Raw genomic sequence first — 22,292 nt, forward strand, 5'->3', positions numbered from 1 at the left:
TAATCACCTGAATGGAAGTCCCCTCCTCTGAGGGCATCTCGCCCTGCTGACCTACAGGTCTGACAGCTAATAGGGTATTTGAGAGGATTATTGATAGTTACAGAGGTTCCAAGTAAAGCAGCAGGCTTAGGGGCACCCCAAATACAAAACAGTGCAAGCAAAGCACTGTAGGTGTCTCAGGCTACCTGGCTTCTCTTGCCAAGTTTCTTGTATGTCCTTGGACAAGTTATCTGACCGATTTGTGCCTCATTTCCTCACCTTCTCATCTCAGAGCAGCCCTCTCAAATAAAACCATGAATGCTTTGGATGCACTCGTACAGCAAGACAATGAATGGTGCAAGTCAGTGAAACTGATCCTCCTTTAACCCTGATGGAATTGTTAATAAAGCAGTCACCATTTGTCAAGACAAAATGGAACAGAAAACTGAAGCAAAGGCTCGTTTAATTTCCAAATGAGATTCAAGGACTGCATTCAGCCCTCCCAGGCACTGCTGCTTTGCAAACATTTTCCTGGAACCCTCATAGCACACACTGTGCTGAGTAGTGCAGCATCTGTCCCCTATCTTGTTGAGACCAGTATCGGTGCACTAAAGTCAGCTAAATGAGGGTGTGAATTACCTCCGCTTATCTCAAGCCAATCCACTGACTCAAGTAATGAGATCCTGAAAAAAGCAAGTAGGTTTTTAACTCTGTCATGCAAGTATCAAACCGGGAGCAGAAATCCCTCCAGAAGTGCCAAACCCACCTATATTTCCTCCAAGCCCTTACAATACTTCGGATATAGATCATCCCAAGAGGAGAAATGTAGTTACACTGTTGTATTCCATGTAGTAAGTTCGAGTTCCTCTGTGAGAGATCTCCCAAAAAGAGGATGTGTCATAAATTTCCAGGCTTTCCAGCTTACTAAGCCTAACCCTGAAGGCTGCTATTCCAGAGCTGGGGAACATCAGAGCTCTCTCAGGAGAGCATGAAGCTGTGGTTGGTGCAGCTTGGCTCACTGCCATCCAGCACCTGTCCCACAGACCTTGCTGCTTTAAGTTTCCTCCTTTTCCCAACACAAAACATCTCCTCTTGAAGCCTTAGGAAAAAAATAAAAACATTTCCTCCTGAAGCCCTAGATAAAAACCCCATCTCCTCCTGAAGACCTAGAAAAACAGAACTCCTCTCCTCCTAAAGCCCTAGAAGGTGGTAGTGGGCAGCCAGCATTTCTTACATCATATTACGTGGATACAATGGACACAAAATGTTTATTCCTAGGAAGTTCTGTCCCCATGTTGGAAATTTCAAGTCAAAACCCAAATAAAGTTCCTCTTTTTCAATATCCTGCCTCCCAGTACCTTGCTTCAGTTCCCTGCTACCAGAGTCAAGACCTCTTTCTCAGACTGAATGCTACAGTCTACCTGAAGGAATTTCCCACACTCTTTTCATGCCATCCAGACTGAGAAGAGGACCAAGGTGAAGAGGTTCTGCTGAATCTCTTGGACTGTTACTGTGGAAGCCTAAGGCTGGGAGGGATTAAGTCTGAGATCATTTTTAGTCACAGATTCCTCCACACTTCTTTTCCTCTCATCACAGTACCGATTTCCATTCCCACACCGCCTTGGAAGCTGGGAGTGAATACACACAATCCCCTCCCAGCTCCTGATATTCCACCGTGTAATCCTCCATCCACTTTCAAACACATTTGCCATTTTTCATGTTTGCTGTATCCTTTATTCTCTGGTCCTGGCTACAAATTCCAAAAGACAAGCAAAGCAGCCTCTGTCTGTACGGCACCAAGCGCATCTACAGTGCAGCACTGTGTAAATAAAATGAATTATCTTGAGGCAGAAAAAACCGGGGTATTTTCAATTAAACCATTAATAGCCAAGAATGCAGACACAGCAACAGAGAAAGAGAAAAGGTGCCTGCAAGTTTTAATCAAGCCAGAAACTCGCAGAGAAGCATATGCATTCTTATGCAAATCTACACCAGACGCATCGCACATCTGCTGAAATGGGTGTCGTTTTCCCACAGTTTGCAGAATTAATGTGTTTAACTAAGTGCCTGCCAGTGCTTGCAGTGTAAGAGCTAATTTCTAATGGGGTATTCCCAGTTGGAAAACAAAAATCCCTTTAGATAATAAAGGATCTAAATCCAGGACTTGGTTTTACATTTACTTAAGTGCAAAGACCCCTTCACCTCCAAGAGCTCCTTGCTTGCACTGCTCCAGCTTGCTTTACAATTAAAAATAATCCCGGCTCTTGGAGAAGAGCCTTTCTACGTTTTTGTGACCTTTCGAAACCCTATTAAAGAGAATTAACAAATGCTACTCCCTCCTGATCAATTTCACAAAGGTTTTCTGAGATAGACGAGTGTCAAAACATACAAAGGGCTTTGAGAGTATCTTACGAACCAAAATGTAGCAATACTTCTTTTCACTTGGTTACTTTCCTTGCAGATACAATTTGTATTTCCATGATTACTACATGTCTTCACAGAGGATTTTGAAAGCATTCAGATGAGATCTTAACTTCTGACCCGGAGGCTAAAAAGGCATATATGTCAGAAAATACCAAAGTCTCAGCTATTTTTTATAAAAATCTATAAATATCAGTTAAAAGGAATCCATGATCTCATAATAAGTCAACAGGTCACAGTTATGCTCTTCTTATCTTCCCTTTTTTTTCCCCTATTGTTTAAAAATAGGAAACAGCACCACATGAAAATGTTCAGCCAGAGATAAATTGTGTGACTGAAATACAGGAGTCAGGAAACCAGTGTTTTAAAATAATGTCATCCTCATTTTCCCCAGTATACTCTACTATTGTTGATGCCTCCAAATATTTAAGTGACTTAATAAATTAGTAACCTAGGCAACACTTGCAACAACACAGCCAGCTGAAGGGAGTCCAGCTAAAAACTCCCCCCAAAAAATAAATTTAAAACTTCATTTATGTATAAATTCCTGTCAGTGTTCCTTAAAAAGAGGAAAGGCAAGCAGTTTTAATGTCAAAGGGCTGGAGTAAAACAACCAAGGAGAAAACAGGCTGCGTCCAGCCCTCAGCTCCCTCCAAGTCATCTCTGTCACTGCACAGGGGAATGAGCAGAGAGGATCCATAATTCACCCCCTGCATGCTTGTAAGAATTCCCTGGAGTCCAGAAGGACTATTAGAGGAGGTGTCACAGAGCAGGCATGAGCACATCACCTGTAAGAGCACTTCACTCCTCTTTTGATACTCCCTGCTGCTGGCTGGCAAGGGAAAGCAGCATCTCTGCCCACAGCACACCAGACTGTTTTTCATCTGTAGCAAATGCAGTCACTTAAAACCTTGGGTTTGATTAAACTCTGCCTTTTACAATGGGGCTCCAACTAAAATTCATTGTTGCTTATCATCTCGACAAAACCAACAAAAGCTTTGTGCTGTCGGCATTCACCGTCTGTCCCTCATTCTGTACCTGAAGGCTACGATAAGGTCAAATATCACCACAGCAGGCATTGTCCAAACACTCAGGAAATTACATTTCCCGGCCCAACAAGGTTTATCTTCCAAGCCTGCTTTTGCACCAGCTTTCTGGGCGAGTTAAAAATAAGCCTATTGATCAGAGGGGGAAGAAACGCTGGTGAACACTGACCTTCTTTCCAACACAAGACTGGCTGCACAGATGCCGTGCAGCTCTCCAGCTTTCCAGGGGTCCCTGCACCTTCACCTCATCTCCTGTTAAGCCCTTCCTAAAAGCAAATGTCCTCCTGCAAGGAATTGCAGCTCCATAGCCATGCAGAAAGGCAAAAAACACAAACCCGAGCCCAGCTGGCTATCTGCACACATCTCAAGGAGGGGAACACCTTAGCCATCTCACCTAGCAGATTGCCTGGCTACGAGGGGGTTTTATTTGGTTTTCACATTACCTACACCGTTCCCACCTCCCCCTTGTTAGACGGCCTCTGTAGTAGTTTGTAACTGAGCTTGAGGAGATGAGCGATGAGGTTTGGGAGCGGAGAGGACGGGATACCCCGCGGGCTCCGGGCATCCTGGGCAGGTCCTGCACCACCGCAATGAAGATGCCGCCACCTGCTGGGACCTCCTCGGGCTCGGCCGGAGGCCGGGGGACAGGCGGGACCCCGGGCAGGGAGGGTGGCAGCTCCCACTCCCCATCCCCGCACGCACATCCCGGGAAAAAGCCGGCCAGCAGCATGAGCAGGGCTGGAAGGAAAGGATCTGCTGACAACAAGATGCTACTCGTTACCAAAGCCTGCTGGTACTCATCCAAAGCAAGACGGTGTGGAAATGGATGATCTTTGTGTTTTCAGACTGCTAACAGTGGAATAAAACAAGAATATAAAAAGAAAAGGTAGGTAGAAAAGCTACTTTCAAGGTCATAGCGAGGCAGGCTTTAAAGAACCAGAAACACCTCAGAACAGAGTTGAAATCATTGATACAAAAGAGCTGAGCAAGACAGACAACAAACTGCTGGAATAGACAGCTCACAGAAATTGGGCTTTTGAACTGAATTTCACATGATTAGGAGATGCTTCTGCTCAGTGCCCAAGCCACAGCTATTTTTTAATCTCTGCATGACACCACGTACATTACCATGGCTTCAGTCCTGAGCATGAGTCTGGTATTTTCTGAGAGCCAATATTTAAAAGCCTGGAACTCAGGTTTGAGGCAGCCAAGAGATGTTTCTGTCTGGTTGCACAGGGTCTGGGGCTTTTTCTGGAGTTAGAAGCTCTGTCTGCAGATTGATATCCATGAAAAGGCATGGAGCCCTTCTAGCCTCTGCTTAAAGAGCTTTCTGCCAGGAGAAAGGGGGGCGAGGAGGGTCATTCCAGCAGTGAGGAATGTCTCCAGACTGCCCGCAGGATTAGAGGACAAGGTGATGAAAGAGTCCACATCCTATCTGCACTCGAGTTTGTACAACCACCACCAGCTTTTAGCACTGCTGCTGAAAGAGAAAGACATTTCCTAGTCCAGATAAGGCCCCAGAGCAACAATGTCTGTTTGCAGGACGAGCACTCAAGAACAGACTCTTCCCCGTGCTATTTTTCACATATTTCAGCAACTCTACTTTTGCAATTTTAGCACAGGAGCTTTTGCAGTGAGCTTAGAGCAGGCACATCATCAATGAATCTGACAACCCCATCACAGAAGTTTGCAACCTGTTTAGACACAGACTGTACACCAGGCAAAAAACGATTCTACCCCCATCACATGCAACATTTAACACCAATGCTGTGATGCTGGCTTTAGAATTCATTCCTGCAAAAATCCATGGATGTTCAGTCAGCCACACCAGGCAATGTAATTGCTCTGTTTCCACAGTTAGCACTGAAAATGCTGTCTATTCAGTTATTGCCCTGCCTCCTCCTCACAAAACCTGTTTCAAAAAGCAGAGAAAAAGACCTCGAAACATGGGTGGATGCTTTGAAAAGTCAGTTAGCACTTTTAGAGAGAGGAAAAAAAGTAAAAAAAATCCTAACATTAATCCAGGCAAGACACCTCCCCCCTCCTACCCCTTGCACACATGCCACGAGTCTGAATGGGAGCCGTCACCCAGAACACATGTCGATACATATTTTACAGAAACATTAGTTGTGTGTCAAAACCAGTTCTCGGAAACATCATCTAACAGCACTCACATGATTTGTGTTTCACGAGCAATTAAACCTATCACTCTGACAAGCAAATCTGCTGCTCCTGTCCACTATTCAAACATCAGGTTAGAGGAAACTAATTATATTTCAAACTCCGTCCGTGGGTAAGGAAACTGTATTTCCATGATAATGTCCTGGCTAATTCACTTAGGCAGAAGCTGCTGAACCTCCAGAACACAGAATGAAACAGCCACCCTTGGAACTAGTGCAGCTAAGGCAGGAAATGCAAAAATAGCCAGACTGTGATTTAGATCTCGTAGTGAAGTCAGACAAGACCTCAGTGTCACACTGAAATCACATCCCAGACATTGTAAAGTCCTACTGTATTCACATCACTGTCATACTGCTGGCAAGCCGCAGAGACCAGCAATGATGGGACTTCACTGCTAAATTCTTTTCTCTCTGCTAACAGATGAAGTTTTACAGGCTCTGCAACCAGACCAGCTCCCCTCACGGCAGTAATTACTCCTTTGGACAGAGACAAAGTGGATGGCACACCACTGCCAAGTAGAGATGCACAGAAATAAACAGCTGTCTGTCTCTAAGTGGCTGCTGAGCTCTTTTTCTTTAAAATACATGCTTCCACACTTTTCAGACAGTCACCTTTCATTTGGAACAACACCCCTACACAGCAGTTCACATTCACTGAGACACGTGGAAAAGAAATGCAGTGACATCCAAAGTTGTATTTCTCACCATGACAGAAAACGCTTCTCCACTTTTCATGTGCTCGATATTCCTTCCCTCCCCCAGCCATTCATGGTGAAATAATTAGTGTTAGTGTTCTCATTGTTTATCAGACAATACAGACAATAAGGCTAAGCTTTCTGCTCCTGTTTTCTTTCGCTATGCTGCTGTGGTTCCTCAAACAACTGTGCAAGGCTTTACTTTTAATCCTATGAATAACACTTGTCACTCATAGGTTTGTAACCCACATTTAGCTGTGCACAAACACAGTGCACATGGCACAGTTTCAGCTTGATTCATTGTCTGCAAACTTCTCCAGATGTGCTCATGCAAGAAAAAAAAAAGGCTAATAAACAGGAGGAAACAAACAAATACCAGCTAATCCGATTGCAGTTTCTCAGGGAAGGAGAGAAGACACTAGCACATCAGATTCTTTATGAGGGAGAGGGATAATGAGATGTTTTTAAACACAGACTAGGAATAATTAGTTATTGTCCTTGGGCTACGAGATGTGTTTTCATGTGCTTGAAGTGTATGGTGATTTTTATAGCCTGTGAGCTAGCTGGGCCCTGTCACAGTGAATTTTTCCCCATTTATCTACACGTTAACGTCAAACTACAAGCACATCACAACATATGACTTTATCAACAAGCAATGTTCCTCACTGTGGCTAATTTTGAAACCACATTCCTGCTTCCACTCATGGAAGATACAACCTTGGGTAACAATCAGATAGGCTGGTGCCAGACATCCTCTTCTTAAGTACATTCTCATTTTACCTTCAGAAAGTATCTCAGCAAACAAACAATCTGAAGACAAATGGCTTTCTTTAGAACTCCTCTCGACAACAGCACAGAGATATTTTTGCATAAGGCTGTACTTCATAGTCCCAGCTCTAGGCTGGGATTAACAAAAGCAAGGTAGGCAAGAAGCAGCAAGCTAAACACAGTGCAAACTACTAAAAATCCCAAACTTCTATTACAGTTAATTCTGCTAACTATAACTTTGCTCATTGATGCACCAGACAGAAAGCAGACAGACAACCCCATCCCACTGCACCAGCTTTTCAAGCTTCCAAAATAAACACAAAGGTCTTTGAACAGACCATGCTCTCCAGAAAACCTGCAGCCTGATCTTCCACATTTGATATGTGTGAAGGCTCAGGCTGGTGGTACTCACAATAATTACCTGCCATCAGCCAAGAAATGCAGCAGAGTTGTTGCAGATAACTTATTCATGTCATCGTTGTGTTTCAGGAATAATGCAACCAGTAACAGATCAATGACACGGGTAACAGAGAGCATTTGCTTCTAGTTTTACAGGCCAGGGAAAACCTGGACAATCTCGTTGGGATTCAGGACAGGGGAGGAAGATGAAAGGGACAATCACCAGCATAAGATATGTTAAAAAGTCCCAATAAAAAAAGTGTTTTTACAGGTTCTCCATCATCATAGAAACATGGAATGGTTTGGGTTGGAAGGGACCTTAAAGATGGTTTTGTTCCAACCTCCCTGCCATGGGCAGGGACACTTGCCACTAGGCCAGGTTGCTCCAAGTCCCATCCAACCTGGCCTTGAACACTTCCAGGGAAGGGGCAACAATAATAATATCAGACAAAGGTAACATATGCACACACCAGAACCTTTCCGAGGCCGGACCATCAAATTTGTTACAGGAGGGAAAACCAAATAATGCCTGCAGTACTCTTCAGTCTGAAACGTGGGAGTAATTATCCTCAGATTACCAAGACAAACAAGAGGGAGAGACAAGGAAAAGATAAAACAGAATTTCCACTATTTAGGTGCTGATCGAGAGATAAAATCCGACTGCACTTCAGCTGGGAGCCTAAACAAACCCGAGGCCCGGCCACATAAATCAAGCTAATTTACAAAGGTTACATACCAGGGAGAGTTTGACAAAGAAGGGGAAACAACCCCGCGTCCTGCACTGCTGAAGAGCCTAACATCCTTTTTATAAACCATAAAGGTGCCGATGCAACACAGACCAGTCAGTCTGGGGCGACGGGACCCGCGGTATCAGCACGTCCCAGGCCTTTAGCAGCTCATTAATACTAATTAGACCCGGCAGCGCTCAGCCCCGCCGGCACCCGCATCCCGGGCACACATCCTGGGACTGGGGGCACACAAAAGCTGCGGATCCAGCCCCGAGCATCCCGCACCTCGGCACAGGGGAAGGCGTGGCGGGGCGAACGGGAGCCCGGCGGGGAGAGGGCAGGCAAGGAGCCGCGGGGAACCGGGACCTCCGGCAGCGGGGAGAAAAAGCAAGGGAGAAAGAAGTTGGGGCCGGGAAGTTTTCCGCCGCTCCCCGCCCCGGCGCCCCTTACCGTAGACGCGGACCCAGCCCTGCTGCTGGCACACCGACTCCCGCAGGACGCGGTCCAGCGCGCTGCCCGCCTCCAGCTCCTCCGAGCCCGGCTCCGGCTCCGCGAAGGGCTCTGCCGCCCATGCCGCCGGCTCCGCCGCCGCTCCCGCGGCCGCCTCCATGCTGCCGTGGGGACGAGCAGGCGCCGCCACCGCCCGCGCTGCGCCCCGGCCCCGCTTCGCCTTAGTGCGGCTCCATCCCTCCCTCCCTCCTTTCCTCCCTCCCCCGGCCCGCCCCTGCCCGCCCTCAGCGTCAGCGCGGGCGGAGCCCCGCCGCTGCCCGCCCCTGGCCTGAGGGGAGGCGGGCGGCAGCGGGCGGCTCTGCCCCTCCTGCCCTCAGGGCCCCCGAGGCCGCCGCGCTGCGCGGGGCTTGGTGAGGCAGCCCGGAGGGGACTCAGGATGGTTCCTCCCCTCAGCGGGAAGGGCGTCGCGGCTCGGGAGAGGCGTCCCGAAGGGATCCAGACCGGGGTGGCCCGGCCGGGGCCGCATGCCGCTCCCCGCGGCCCGTTCCCCGGTAACGCCGCAGCAGCGCCGCGGTGATGGGGTTGGTCACCAGCAGCGGCTCCCCGGGCTCGGAGCTGCGCTCGCACGCCTCACCGAGACTGATAAATCTTTCATGCACTCACGCAGGCTGTTTCTCTCAGGTACATGAGGAGATGTGCTGCAGGGAAAGGAGGACAACTGGATTGATTAAGTGCATTTAATTTAGGGGATTTGTGGGCTGGTGTGTCCTAAATGTCTGTTTACCCACCTCCCCCAGTACACCATGTCAGTTTCTGTTTCCCTTTTGTATTTTGGTAAATTTCCCAGTGCTTAGGGTACATGCTCTTTAAAAGTCTAGAATAGAGCAGCTGTGAATAAAGCATGCATCCTGCAGTGTCTTTTAAATCATGGCATTGTGACTTGAATTTCCAGGGAAGGTGGGCAAAGGGATTCAGCTTACTTTGGTTTCCATCCCTGTAATCTCTTGGACTGAGTCTGCGCCTGTCCATGATCAATATGAACTGCGTGGGTTCAGCCCAGCACTCAGATCCAGTGATTATCTCCACTAGCACAGGCTGTTTCCAAGGGCTCACCTCTGTACACAACTTAGAGGCACTAACAGTTTTTTCTTTATTGAAAGAACAGTTGATTTAGTGTGGACCTGTAGCAGTTATGCTGCCATAAATCTGCTTTCAAGTAGATAACAGCTCCCACACCTTCTAAACACCCTTCTGTCATCTTGTTTTGTTTTGCAGCAGAGCAAAATAAAAGGGTTTACATGGCAAGTTGTGGCAAAGAACAGCAGCTTCATGTAGAAAGGAAGGACTGCAACTCTGTGAGCTCTGCAGCTTGACAGGTCCCAATCCATTGCCTGAACATGAAGGTTTGTCTTAGGAGTTCCCAAAAGCTCCTCTTGGGAGTGAACAGTGCTCTCCTAATCCAAGTGAGTTGGAGTACCCTCACACCACATAGTTGTGTCTGTGATGGAAGCTGCATTAACTGTTTCAGTGGAGGGAAAAAGTCCTGGCAGCCCCATGATTAATTGATGAAACCTCATTTCTGTGAGTTTCTGTCTCATGCTTGACTGAGAGCTTGACCTGAATCTTGCCCTACAATTGGGTCATTCTCTACCCAGCTGGGAGAGAGCAGGATGAGTCCTGCCATGGTGGGCATATGCACCCTGCTGTGATTTCCAGGCTGACTTGGAAAACAAAGAAACCTCCTTCTTCCAGATGTTGGGTTGTTTCATGATTGGCAGAACTGCTGTAGTCCAGTTTCCTACAGATTGATAGCTGGCAGAGGGTGGGCACCCTCAGTGAAGAGGCTTGTAGGACCTCACTGAGCCAGGATTAGCTCTTGCACCTTTATCCCTCTGTTTTGCTTAAAACAAACCAGTGAGTTCAGCACTTCCTGAGCTTGTAGGAGCTAAGAGACAGGACCAGGGGAAAGAAAGATCCAGATCCAGTGAGTTTAATGGTGTCAGCCTCAATTCTCTGGGAAAAAAAGGTCTTGAAAACTACCCTTTTAATCAGGAAGAGTTAAACCAGGATGAAATCTGACAAGGATTTGACCCTCCACCACTGTGACAGGGGTGATTCTGCACAGAAGGAGCAGAACTGGGACACCCGGTAACATTTCCTTGCTCCTTCCCACCCTAAAACATGTTCTGCAGCGTGGTTTCCAAAGTTCTGGGACTTGAGGGTGTGCAGGATACTCCTTCCAGAGCAGACATCTGCATAAATTGCCATAATAATACTGTAAAGCAGTAGGAAAAGCAGTTTTTCCCTCCTACGTGCTCTCTACCCCTGCTCATTCCCAATGCTCCTGATAATATAAAATGAACATACTCTCCCAGTTTATCATTTAGTGGCCACAATCCAATGAACTCCTCAAAGTTTTCCCCTCCTGCTCTCCCCACAGCCCTGTTCTTGCCTCCAGCCTCCCAGAGACATCCCCATCCCTCACACGAGCCTGGGCTCTTTCCCTGCTGCAGGAAACTCACACAAGCAGACACGGGGGAAAGGGGGATGAAGCTGCTTTGAGAGGCAGGAGAGGAGCTGGCCTGTAGTGAGGGAAGGATGTGGCTGCTAAGCTTCTGCCAAAAGTGGAGGTTTAGAAAGCTGCCACACAATCCTGGGACGGCGTTTGTGCAGGAGCGGCTCAAGACAGCAGCAACTGGTTCCCATCAAGTGAGGACTGGTTGTATCTGCAAGTATGATCAAGCCATCCTAACAGCAAGGGCTGGAAGGACTGGCTAGTGTGGTTTCTGAAATTCACATGGCAGCAGAAGACAAAATGCATTCTCCAGCCTTTTTTCGTGGGGTTCAGGGCAACATAAACAATAATAAAGAGCAGGGATGACTAAAATAGGAAGGCTGGTTTTGCGGGCATGACAGGAGCAAAAATAGACATATTTTATAAATAAAGATGTCCTGGAAATCAGAGACTCCCAAGTTTCATGCTCACCAGTTCAGCTGTTCAGGCTGGGGGTCTTCTCCACCAGTAGTGCTCAGGGGATTTGTGAGGGCATAAATGAGCAGTAATATAAGCTCATGCATGAGATTCCCTTCGTGTAAAGCAGCCTCATTAGTTGATCGACTTGGGGATGTCATTTTAACCAACAGACTCCAGTTAAATTAGAGCTGGGGGTTTGCTCAGAATAGGTTAAATCCAAGTATTTGAAGAGAGCTGCACATGTATTTTCATTAAGCCCAGGACTGCCGTATGTGTTGTTAAAGAACTCAAAGTACACCAGTGTGGCTTGAGAAAAGAAAGCTTTTGAGCTGACCTTCTTCCAGGAGAATGAATTCATGTTTTCAGAAGTGAGCAAGTCTCACTTCAGTGATCTTATCTCAAAAAAAAAAGGCAATAAGAAAATGAGAAGAGACACGGAGGAGGGCGGTGAGGACAGTGGAAGGGATGGGATAGATACCATATGAGGAGGAAAGACTAGAAAAACAAGGAGACTCCAGTTTGGAAGAACAAAACCTTGGGGCAAATAAAGACAGAGAAGTCTGGAGAGGTGAAAGAGGTCTGGTATGGACCTGGAATTCTTTTTCCCTTTTCTTCACAACACAAGAACATGGAGAGAAATGTTCAGGAGCCAGGTCTCAAGCAGACAAAAGGAAGTACTTTTTCACACAACACATAATTACATTGTGGAACTTATTGCCACAGGATGTCATGGAGGCCAAAAGTATAAATGAATGAGGAAAAAAAAAACAACCAAACAACAAAAGGGATTACACAAATTCATGCAACCTCCGGCTTAGGAAGTCCCTCAACTGCTGATTACCAGGAGCCAGGAGGAAATGCCAGAGGAAGGATCACTTTATACTCTCCCTCTTCCCATATCCCTTCCTAAGCATCTGCAGCTGGCCACAGCCAGGCCCTGGTTGCTGCCCAGGGTGGACGTTTATTCTGAGACAGTCTGACAACGTTTAGATCTTCCTGGGAACTCCCTTATGGATGGAGCCTTAGGGACCAGAGGTGTCTGCTGGAGAGATGCAGGACTGACCCCTAATTCTGTTACCTGCAGCCTGTTGCAGTCACAGTGACGTCCATGGTGGGCACTCTTTGCTGATTTAGGCTGGTGTAATTGAGGCCAGATTGAGCCCTGGAACCTTCAGAGAGACTCTTCCGCTTTCCCTGCCCCTGGGATTAAGCACTGAAATCTCTGTGCTAAAACCCTCTTTGAACGGGGATGGCAGATAATGCACAAACTGATTAAAAAAAAACCCCAGCACTGGGGAAAGTTAAATATTAAAGAGCCAAGGCCCAGTTTTAACTGCTGCTGCCGTCCCTCCTTCATCTCGTGCCAACTGCCTCCAGGATACATGTGCTGACACTGAATTTCTACCTCACAAAAGCGGCCGCAGCATGGGCTTTAAAGCTCAGCCCATTAATACTGGGATAGGAAGCAGAAAAATGGAACAAAGGCAGCGAGGGACTCCTCTGGTTCCCACTCTGACCATGCCCAATCCAGCCCTGCAGCATCACAGGGCATGGTACCCCTACCCCAGTGAGGCATTTTGCCCCTTTGACTTCCCAACATTAGTTGGTTGAAAATATTTTGCTGCCTGCTTTGCCCTGCTGTAACTAAACTATAATTTTCACTAGCAGAGAGGAGGGATTTGGCAGAAACATCTGGTCTCATTTCATCAGGATAACAGCTCCGTCTCTATTTATACACGCGCCGGGATGGTTGTGGCTCTCAGCTGTTCTCCTCCTGACAGTCCCTTCCAAGCTGCCGTGTCCTGCTCTGTTGGGGCAGGCACCGGGTCGAGGCCAGCCCTGCTGCCACGTGAAACAGGAACCAGGCCCAAAAATGTGAGCTTGTGAGAGCTTGTCCCTTCCACACCTGGGGCTTGCTGTCTGCCACGCTGGTGACAATGTGCTTTGATGGATGGTTGCTCCTGTCCTTGTATCCTGCTGGGAAGAAAACAGGGAAAACCCATCTGACTAGACAGTTTGCTGGAACTGGATGATCCTTAAGGCCCCTTCTGACCCAAACCATCCTTTAACTGGAAAATATTTTCTTGGTAATCCCAGAGACTTTGCTGGTCAGGGATGAAGCTTGCAATGAGTCAGCCTTATTGGTCTGAATACACCAACCTCAATAGTCTGAATTTTTCTCTGAAATCACAGTGTGGATTTTGGAGGAAAGCTCAGACCATTGAGGAAAGACCAGCCAGCTCTGGCTTTTCTGTAAGGTGTTAGCAGATAAACTGTGACCCTACAGAGACACGGGAAGGTCAGGGACTCTGCTTGGGAAGGCAGCATGTCCTACTTAATTCACCACAGTGGGAAAAATCCACTCTGCTGCCTCCCCTCCAGTGCTCACAAGACATCACATCTCATCCAGCACGTTTAAAAAAACCCTCCAGTCTAATGGCCAAGTACCTGGAAAATTACCACGTAGCACGTTCAGCAGTGCAAATCACCATCTGAAAGGAGTGCTCATTCCCCAATGATGCTGGGGTGTGGGTCAGCATGAATAATCTCAAACAAGTCTATCCCACTGCCCCCTTTTCCCTCAAACAGCCCGTGCCTCTGCTCCCATCCCAATCCACTTACAGCCCCACGAGCCCCTCTGGATTGTTCATTAATTATTTTCTTACACTCAGCTGCTAAAGGAGGAACCACGCGGAGACACGGGGTTTTTGTAACCCAAATGAGACCAGCGTTTTCAGATGCTCCTATTGATTGTACTAAGGTTGCAAACTCCCTGGAGCAGGGTTGAATTTCACCCTGCATTTATACCCTCTGATGTGATCCTGCCCCTTCAATATACTCCTTCAGAACGCTCTTCTCAGCTGTGACCTGAGGTTGAGTAGATCAATATTTGTTTACTCAGCTTGGGTCTAATTTTCATATGTGCTGGGTAATACAAGTCCACCTGAAAGCAGCAGAAAGGGCCACTCCTGCCTGTTGTGTGAATCAGACTGAAATGGGGACCCTGCCTGAAACACCAGCCTTTTGGAGCAACTTGAGGCAGGAAATATGACTCAGTCTTGGGAGAGCACCATCCAAATATAAACCCTGGTGATGCTGTGGACAGTTCGGGCTGAGGGGTCACCAGCTGAACCCTTGTGAGCTCTTCACTTCCATGACTGTTCTGGCTGAGAAACATTTTTCCTCCTCATTTGAGTCACTCCTTTTGTGGCACATCAAATATTTTTTTCAAAATGTGTCAAAGTGCACCAAACCAGCCAATTTCTATGTAATTGCTGAGAAATGTTCTCTCAACCTGAGCAAAACTATTCAAAGGAGACTAAGGGAGCAACCTGAGATAATAGCACCTTATCCTTCCAATGGGATGTTCTTAGGGTGAAATGTGCCTTCATCCCAACCCCTTTATAAAAAGTTAATGTGAAGTCATATGCAGCACTAAATATAGTTTTTTCCCTTCCTCATTGGATTTGGAAATGAGGGAAATGAAGAAAGGCTGGTGCTGGCATAGAAAGGTCTGATTTTGGAACTTTTCTTTGGAAACAAAGCTTAAGGAATGGCTGGATGTGGCCATGCCAAGGTACCTGAAGTCTGATTAAAGGCTCTCACAAGTCAGCACAGAACCCTTGTTAAAGAAGGTGGAGGTTCCTCTCTGTCTGCTGGAGCTGCTCAAATCCTCTTCCATGACAACACATCCCCTCACCTTGCAGGTCAGGAATATCCAGACATAAAAAATCCTTCAGCCTGTCAAAAGCAGTCAGCTGGCTTTAAAGCCCAAATGACTTTTTCTTTTTTAAATTTCTCCTTTCAGTAGTGGATTCCTGTCTGCTGCTGCCCTGACTTTAAAACAAAATAACCAGCCTCCAGCAACCTTCAGAACAGATCTGTAAAACTCTCCAACTGACTATAACAAGCAAAGGCAAGACTGTTACAAACCTGCCAGCTTTCTCTTCATGGGCTGGATCATCTTCAGGCAGCCCAGGACTGGCATTTAAAATTGTAGCCTTTGAACAGGTCCTTTTTTTGGTGCTAAAGCTGGTCCCCAGGACACTGGGGAGGTGACAGCAGCAGATGCTGTGGTGAGTCAGTGCAGAAAAGGTCGTGGGATGGACACAGGGTCAGTGAAAGGCTGCACTTACTGGACTGCAACTCAGCCAAAGAGGTTTGGGTTCTGTCTTTGAGCAAGACATGAGGCCAGTAAGGAAGGAATGATGTATCTTCCCTCTATTTTCTCTATTTTCCCTCTCAGGCTCCCATTTAGATGACTTGGCTTGAACTTTGAGCAAAGAGTAATCACTGGATTTATCTACATCTCTAAAATAATGGATTTCTTTCTCTGGGCTGCCTGTATTACAAATGTAACCAACTTCCCTCTGCTGTATTTTTGTTCTCCCTTGCCCAAACAGATGGGTTCCCTTCCTTCACTGTTGTGAGCAGAGGCAGATGCAAATAAATAGGCACTTGTGCTCTGTTGTGTGGTTACCTAGAGAGGCTGCTGTTTGCAAACAAAGGCTGTACCAGCACACAAATAACCTGGCTTGGTGTAGCCTGGAGATGGCTCTTCATTAGAGACACAGCCCTGGGGTTCTCCACGCTGCACTTCCACATTTACCACGGCATCATTCACCAAACAGTGGAGGTCAAGAGCACTGTGAGATGCTGAGGCTTCAGAAGAAAGGAGGAGCAAACTCCTCCTCTCCCCTCCCAGTCCAGCAACCCATTATTCCCTGAGATGTTTGAATAAATAAAGGAAAAACACTACTCTGGAGCTTTTAACAGCTCTCTCTCACACACAAATACAACATCCAGCTTCTCCTCTGTCCTGTGAGCAGACCCTGACTGCTGATGCACATTCCCTTGCACCACAAACAGGAGCTTCTCCTGGTTTTACAGGGCATGGATGCCACTTTGGGGAATTTCCTCCTGGACCACACAAAAGTGCTTGAGTGGAGCTGCCAGCTCTCAAAGCCAAGTCCAGCCCTGTGTCCCACTGTGAGGGCACCTGCAAAGATGCTGGGTTGGACATGCATCCCTCTACTCACCTGTGAACCTCCTGGGAGCAGAGCTTATCCCACAGGCCATGGTGGGTCCTGGTCCAGGAGAAGCCATCACAGTGACATGGATGAGATACTCAGTCCCTGTTAAAAACACAGAGATCATGAAAGCTTTCTGCTCATGCTTGTGGTTGTTCAGGCCACATTTAAAATAAGATGTAGGAACCCCAGAAATGGGCTGCACAAACCAAGACTGAGTCCCAGTGCAGGAATGGTGGAAAATGGCTGTGTGGTGCTGGTCACAGCAGCCCTGCAGCCCTAAGAGTGCCATCAAGATTCAGGATTGTGAGGAGGAGATTTGGGACAGTGCTACAGAGGCAGGCTGAAAATCACAGAAACATCTTGGGCACTTGAGAAGAAGCACCTGAACAGCTACACCTCCACTGAGCACAAGGATTTAAGCACATGACAAGAGCCACAGTGAGAGCTGTGATGTAGCTTTGTGTTTCTGAGCATTGTTCTCTCCTGAGGAGAAGGTCTGGGCTCCCTTAGTTACCATGTGACCCTCAAATCTCAGTTCTCAGGTTTTTGTTTTTCCTGGCAGGATCTCTGCAAGGATTCTGATGCTCTCTCTCAGTGGGTGAGAGAGTACTAACCTACCTGAGTATTTATTTTACCCCCAGGAGGTACCTGCTGCTCATACTGTGCCTACAGGGTGTTTGGGGCATCAGATATTCTACCCAAGTCAATTAAGATTGTCCCAGGAAAAAAATACAGCCATGCTTTTCAAGGAATAAAGCAGGCAATTTGGAGCACAGGTGATAGCAGTGCTGTCCATACAGGAGGGGAGAGAGTCCTGAAGGTGTTGAGCAGACTGGAGCAACACTCAGCTGCTGCAGCACAGGAGAAGACCAGCAGCACAGGATGGGACTCGTAATTTTTACAATCCCTGTTCTTCCCTTAATTACAAGCTTAAGCGATGGCTAATAAAGATGATCCAAAACAAATAAATTGAGATGCTGCTGTAATTAAGTGGCTTTTGCTGCATGCAGTGAGCCAGACCCATCTGTGTCGTAGCTCAGCAGAAGCCAGGAGGGTTCCACAAGGGATTCATTCCAGTTGTATCTGAGCTGCTTCAAAGGTGGGGCTGACCATCCTGTTTGCTACACTGCTAGCCAAGAACCACCATTCTGTCCCCCAGGCAGTGGTCCTGGGCAGGGGCACAGTCATCCACAGACATTCCAGTTGGGTACATCTGCTTTCATGGCAGGTACATCCAGGTGAGACCTTCCTTGCTTATGGGAGGGAAGCTGGAAGCTGGTGGGAAGCAGCATTTGTTCCTCGGGGCAGAAAACACCACAGCGATGACACTTGGTGGCTGTGCCCCTGGTTTTTAATCAGGGCTGTACAGCAGAGACAAGGAGCAATTACTGCTGGCTGTGTGGCTTATTTGATGGATGAAATGAGCTGACAGACTCCCTGTGGCAAAGTGCAGCAAAAGGCTTTTCAAGTTGTCCACTTGAGCTCACAGGTGAGGGCTGATGCCTGGCAAGGGCAGATGTGAAGGACAGTGTGCACAGAGCCCTGCAGATGTACAGCCTGAATTGCAGGAGCCTGGGCTCCCAAACCATGGCTGGTGCTCCCACAAACCCAGATGTGCAGTGCCCACTCCCCTCTGCAGGTACAGCCCAAAATGTTTAGGGCTTCCTGTGCACGGGTGCAGATTTTTGCCTGAGAAATACTGAGCATCTGGGAGCTGCACTGGGTATTTTTCCTCCCACCTCTGTGTTTTCTATGGGAGTGTAGTCTCAGCACTTCCATGACCACAGCTGATATTTTAAAATCCACTTGCCCCAGAGAAGAGGCAGTTCATGGTCCTTTTGCAGGATTCCAATCCAGTTGTGCATGACGTCTAGTAACAACTTGGTATATCTAAAAATGGTACCAGCACTCAGCTTGAGCCTGCTCCCCTTCTCCTTCACGTCACCACTAGGCACCAGGGCTAGTGGTCATGACCTTAGTAAGAGAGGCACTCTCTCTACTAAAATATCACCTACTGGAGCTAATCCTTGAAGGAGAAAGGGGATACACAGAAAATCTCACACCCATTCATTACTGTGCATCCCGCCCTGAGCACAGGGCACAGATCCTGTGTCTCACTCCCATTTGCCCTTTAGAGCTCTTGCAGGATTTTATGAGAGGAGTTCACCTCTCTTCCTGATCCTGATAAAAGGGTGCTCATGTGCAAATGCGCTGCTTCACTCCAGATAAAGATGCACAGGTGGTGTGATCAGTGCTGCCAGAACAATCAGGCAGCCAAGTTCACCCCACACCTGGCATGACAGGGGCAGGACAGCCACGCTGGCACAGCCACACCTAACCCAGCCTGGCTCTCTGGCAGGCAGCTGCTGTGTGGAGCAGTACCTGCTGGGTGGGCTCTGGTCTTCCTCTTAGGGTCGCAGCTCTAAGAAACAGCCACACTGATTTCTCCACTCCTAAACTTTTTTGTCTCATCTTCCCTCCCCCACATACATTCCCATCTGCCTTCTGGACAGAGAGTTATTATAAGATGTTTCAGCCCAAGAAGCACATCATTTTCTCTGAAATAGTTTTCTTCAAGAATCACGCGCAGCTTTGGGAGTGTGGGATCCCCCGAGGGGAAGGGACAGAGCTGTGGTTAAACTTGGGGTGGAGAGTCAGCAGATCAGGGTTCTCATCCCCTGGCTCTGCGAGCTCTGACTCAACCCATGGCCCCTGAATGTTTGGCTTCCCCTTTGGGAAAACCGGTGTGATGACACACTGTGATGGCATCACACAGCCTTTTTTTTTACTGCTGGGAACCACTGCAGGCTTCTGCAAAGGCACATTCTCTCTCTCAAAAAAAAGAAAAAAAAATCTAAAAAATCAAGCTTTTGGAAGCCAAAATGCTCCTCTGCAAAATTTTCATCTGGTGTGGTTCACTGAAGGTGCAAAGATCTACTTAGATACTCTCAGTATTTTTATATTTGCCCAATATTGAAAGCACCAGTCAGTGCTCAGTCCCCTGGGGATGCCCAGCTGTGCTGGGAGCTGCAGTGACCCTGTTGCCTCTCAAGTCCCCCAGGCTGGGACAGGGCATCCTTTCTTTTTTCTCATTCTCTTTTCCCTGTCATTCATCTCTCTCCTTCAGCACCCTCTGGCTCCCCCAGCTGTGCCTGCAGCTCAGCTCCACTGCAGGGCTTCCTTTGCTTTCCCCCCAGGCCCAACACTGAAGATCTTTGCTCCCATACCAACATTTGGAGCACTCCAAAGATGCTCCTTGGCTTCAGTTGTAAGAGCTTTATGAAACACTGCCCTGGCAAGAGCATGGTGGAGTCTTCCCTCTTGCAGGCTCTTGTGTTCATCCTGGGACAAGCCTCCTGGAGAAGAGATGCTCAAGGCTACCAAACTGGCAAAGCTTCTGGTCATTTGGGATGCCCCATGCCCTCCTCTGCAGCCCCACAAAGCACAGTGATCCCTGCAGAGGCTTGTGTGGCACTTACTGGGTCACTGAGGATAATCTAATACCCTTACACTGGGGAAGGAAATCATGTTTCTCAAGGCAGCTTGTACCTGCCCTGCCTGTCTTTGCTGTTCTTCTGCTCCCCTCTTTCAGCTCCAATCATCTCCCTATCCAGCACCACACTTTGGATCTCTCCTTGTCCCCTCCACAAACACTGACAGGGTAGTGGCACCAGCTTCACTCCCTGGAGAAAGCCCTGCTCTGGGAATTTGATTGTGCCTCCAGCCCCCCTCTTCAAACCCTCTGCTCAGAAAACCTCCTTAACATGAGAACCTGCTTATTTTTCACAGTATTTGGGCAACACCTTACAACAGCATAAGTCCTATTTTCAAATTAGCCCCTTTAAATGCTGCATTAGTAAGAAAAAGTTCCCTCTCTTCACTGATACATCTCCAGGCTCTTTACTAAGAGGAAGAAAGAGACTTTGGCTCCCTTTAAGAAGTGTGGACACTGAATTTACACAGGTGACTCAGCCAAGACCTTCCAGAGGAGGAGCAGCAGCACAGCTGAAAGATGTTTTAAGTCCCATCCCAGTGAACTTTCCTGAGAACAGGAATAAACAAGTTATGTGCATGTTGCAAGAAGTGCACAAGATAGAGGAAAAGAGGAAGGTGAAATCCAGGATGCAAGGCAGCGTGATGTTCACATCTCCCTCCTCTCCCACATGTCACTTCCAGTGTCTGCCAGCCCATCCCAGCCTACACCCCCACCACAGTGGGGTGCTCAGGATCTACTTGCCACGTTCTTGAAAAAGCAGAGCTCTAAAAAAGTGAGTTTCTCATTTTTCCTAAATATTTCCACTGGAGAAAGGGGATGTCAAGCTTAAAATCCTCCAGGCCTCGTGTACCTGCACCCAGAAGCTAAAATCCACACAAGCCTCCTGCAATGATCAAAGACTAAAAAAACCACCCAAAACTGTCCTAGCACTGCTGCTCCTCAGTGCTTGCTGCCCATTTCCCACCACCTCCCATGGGACAGCATCACCTGTATCAGGAGGATGGTGCAGAAAATCTACCTGCACTAAATATCTAAAATCCATGGAAGCCTCCTGCAATGATCCCCAGGCTGGAAGAACATTTCAATGCATGGGTAATGCTTACATGGTCCTTCTCACACCAAGCTCTTCATGCTGAGCCATCTCCTTTGATTTTCCAGTCCTGGTGTCTCTTGATCACAATCCTGAAGCCCAAAGGGGTGAAAATGTCTCCTCTCCTCTGCAAAACCACACCGGTATTCCCGAAGAGAGGAAATCCCTATCCGGTGAAGCAGAGCTGTTGCTGGGCTGTTGCTGCCATCTTCTGCCCACCTGGAATTTTGCTGCTCACAGCTTCCCCAGCTTTTGGCCCGTGTCAAGGGAAAGGAGGCAAGGAAAATGCAGGGATACAAGAGTTTAGGAACTCTCGTGTTCCCTCATCGGTCAGAGTGGGTGGAGATCCAGGGGTGTGCCTTGGCTCCCTGGTTGTGGGTGAGGGATGCTGAATTCTGCCGATGGAGAAGGCACAGGCTCTGCCTGAGGAGATAAGGGGGTAAATACACTCAGTCAGTGCAATTGCTAAGTGGACTCTTACTAGGCACAGCGTGAGCTGTTCACGGTTCTTCCTGAAAACACAGGGAAATCAAATGTTTAATTCAGAGGGAACAGCAGGACTGTGCGATTTCTCTCCTGACACCCATCCAATAAGGGATTTTTGGCAGGGAGCAGAGTGAGTGGTGTGACTGGCACTAAAGCTGTGGCAGCAGAGCGTGTCGTGGATCAGAAGGTGAGGATACAGAGCCATTGTTTAACAAAACTGCAAAGACTTTTGTCCATTTGTTCAGGGCTTTAGTTCTGCCTGAACTGCTTCTTTGCAACCCTCAGATTACCTTTTTTCCCTTACACTGCCATTTTTGACTTGGGAGAAGTTTATCCTAACAGTGGGCTGTTAAAAGATGTAAAAAAACCCTACTAAATACCAAGTATTTTTACATCTTTTAACAGGCTCAAATACCAAGCCCCACCATGGGTTCAGCTCAACAGATCTTTGGCCCCATACCATTTGGGATTCCTTGTGTCACAGGTCTTTAAGCAGGTGCTGTAGCAGATCTCTGGAGGTGTGGCATGAGGACATGGTGCAATTGCC

General features: G+C 47.7%; 1 protein-coding gene and 2 long non-coding RNA genes across 8 annotated transcripts in view; 1 reads left to right on the forward strand and 2 right to left on the reverse strand.

Moving 5' to 3' along the window:
- The window catches only part of RASAL2 (RAS protein activator like 2), a 162,378-nt gene extending 153,466 nt beyond the window's left edge, over nt 1-8,912 (reverse strand). For all 3 annotated transcript variants that reach the window (XM_064427704.1, XM_064427703.1, XM_064427702.1), the window contains exon 1: nt 8,667-8,912. In XM_064427704.1, coding sequence (XP_064283774.1) covers nt 8,667-8,826 — 160 coding nt within the window. In that variant the 5' untranslated portion in view covers nt 8,827-8,912. The remainder of the gene's footprint in view (nt 1-8,666) is intronic.
- Nucleotides 8,913-9,000: 88 nt separating this feature from the next.
- LOC135304839 (uncharacterized) lies at nt 9,001-12,094 on the forward strand. The gene is made up of 2 exons (XR_010366058.1): nt 9,001-9,347; nt 9,942-12,094. It is a non-coding gene; the product is annotated as an uncharacterized LOC135304839 (long non-coding RNA).
- Nucleotides 12,095-12,249: 155 nt separating this feature from the next.
- Nucleotides 12,250-22,292, reverse strand: LOC135304840 (uncharacterized). Of its 4 annotated transcripts, none has more exons than XR_010366061.1 (4): nt 22,206-22,292; nt 21,273-21,682; nt 16,680-16,775; nt 12,250-13,617 (listed from the first exon to the last, which is right to left on the reverse strand). It is a non-coding gene; the product is annotated as an uncharacterized LOC135304840 (long non-coding RNA). The 4 variants fall into 4 exon arrangements; XR_010366060.1 differs by having other exon boundaries at nt 22,036-22,281; XR_010366062.1 differs by having other exon boundaries at nt 12,250-13,614; nt 21,273-22,281.

This window comes from Passer domesticus, chromosome 7, assembly GCF_036417665.1.
Source record: "Passer domesticus isolate bPasDom1 chromosome 7, bPasDom1.hap1, whole genome shotgun sequence".
Classification (NCBI taxonomy): Eukaryota; Metazoa; Chordata; class Aves; order Passeriformes; family Passeridae; genus Passer; species Passer domesticus.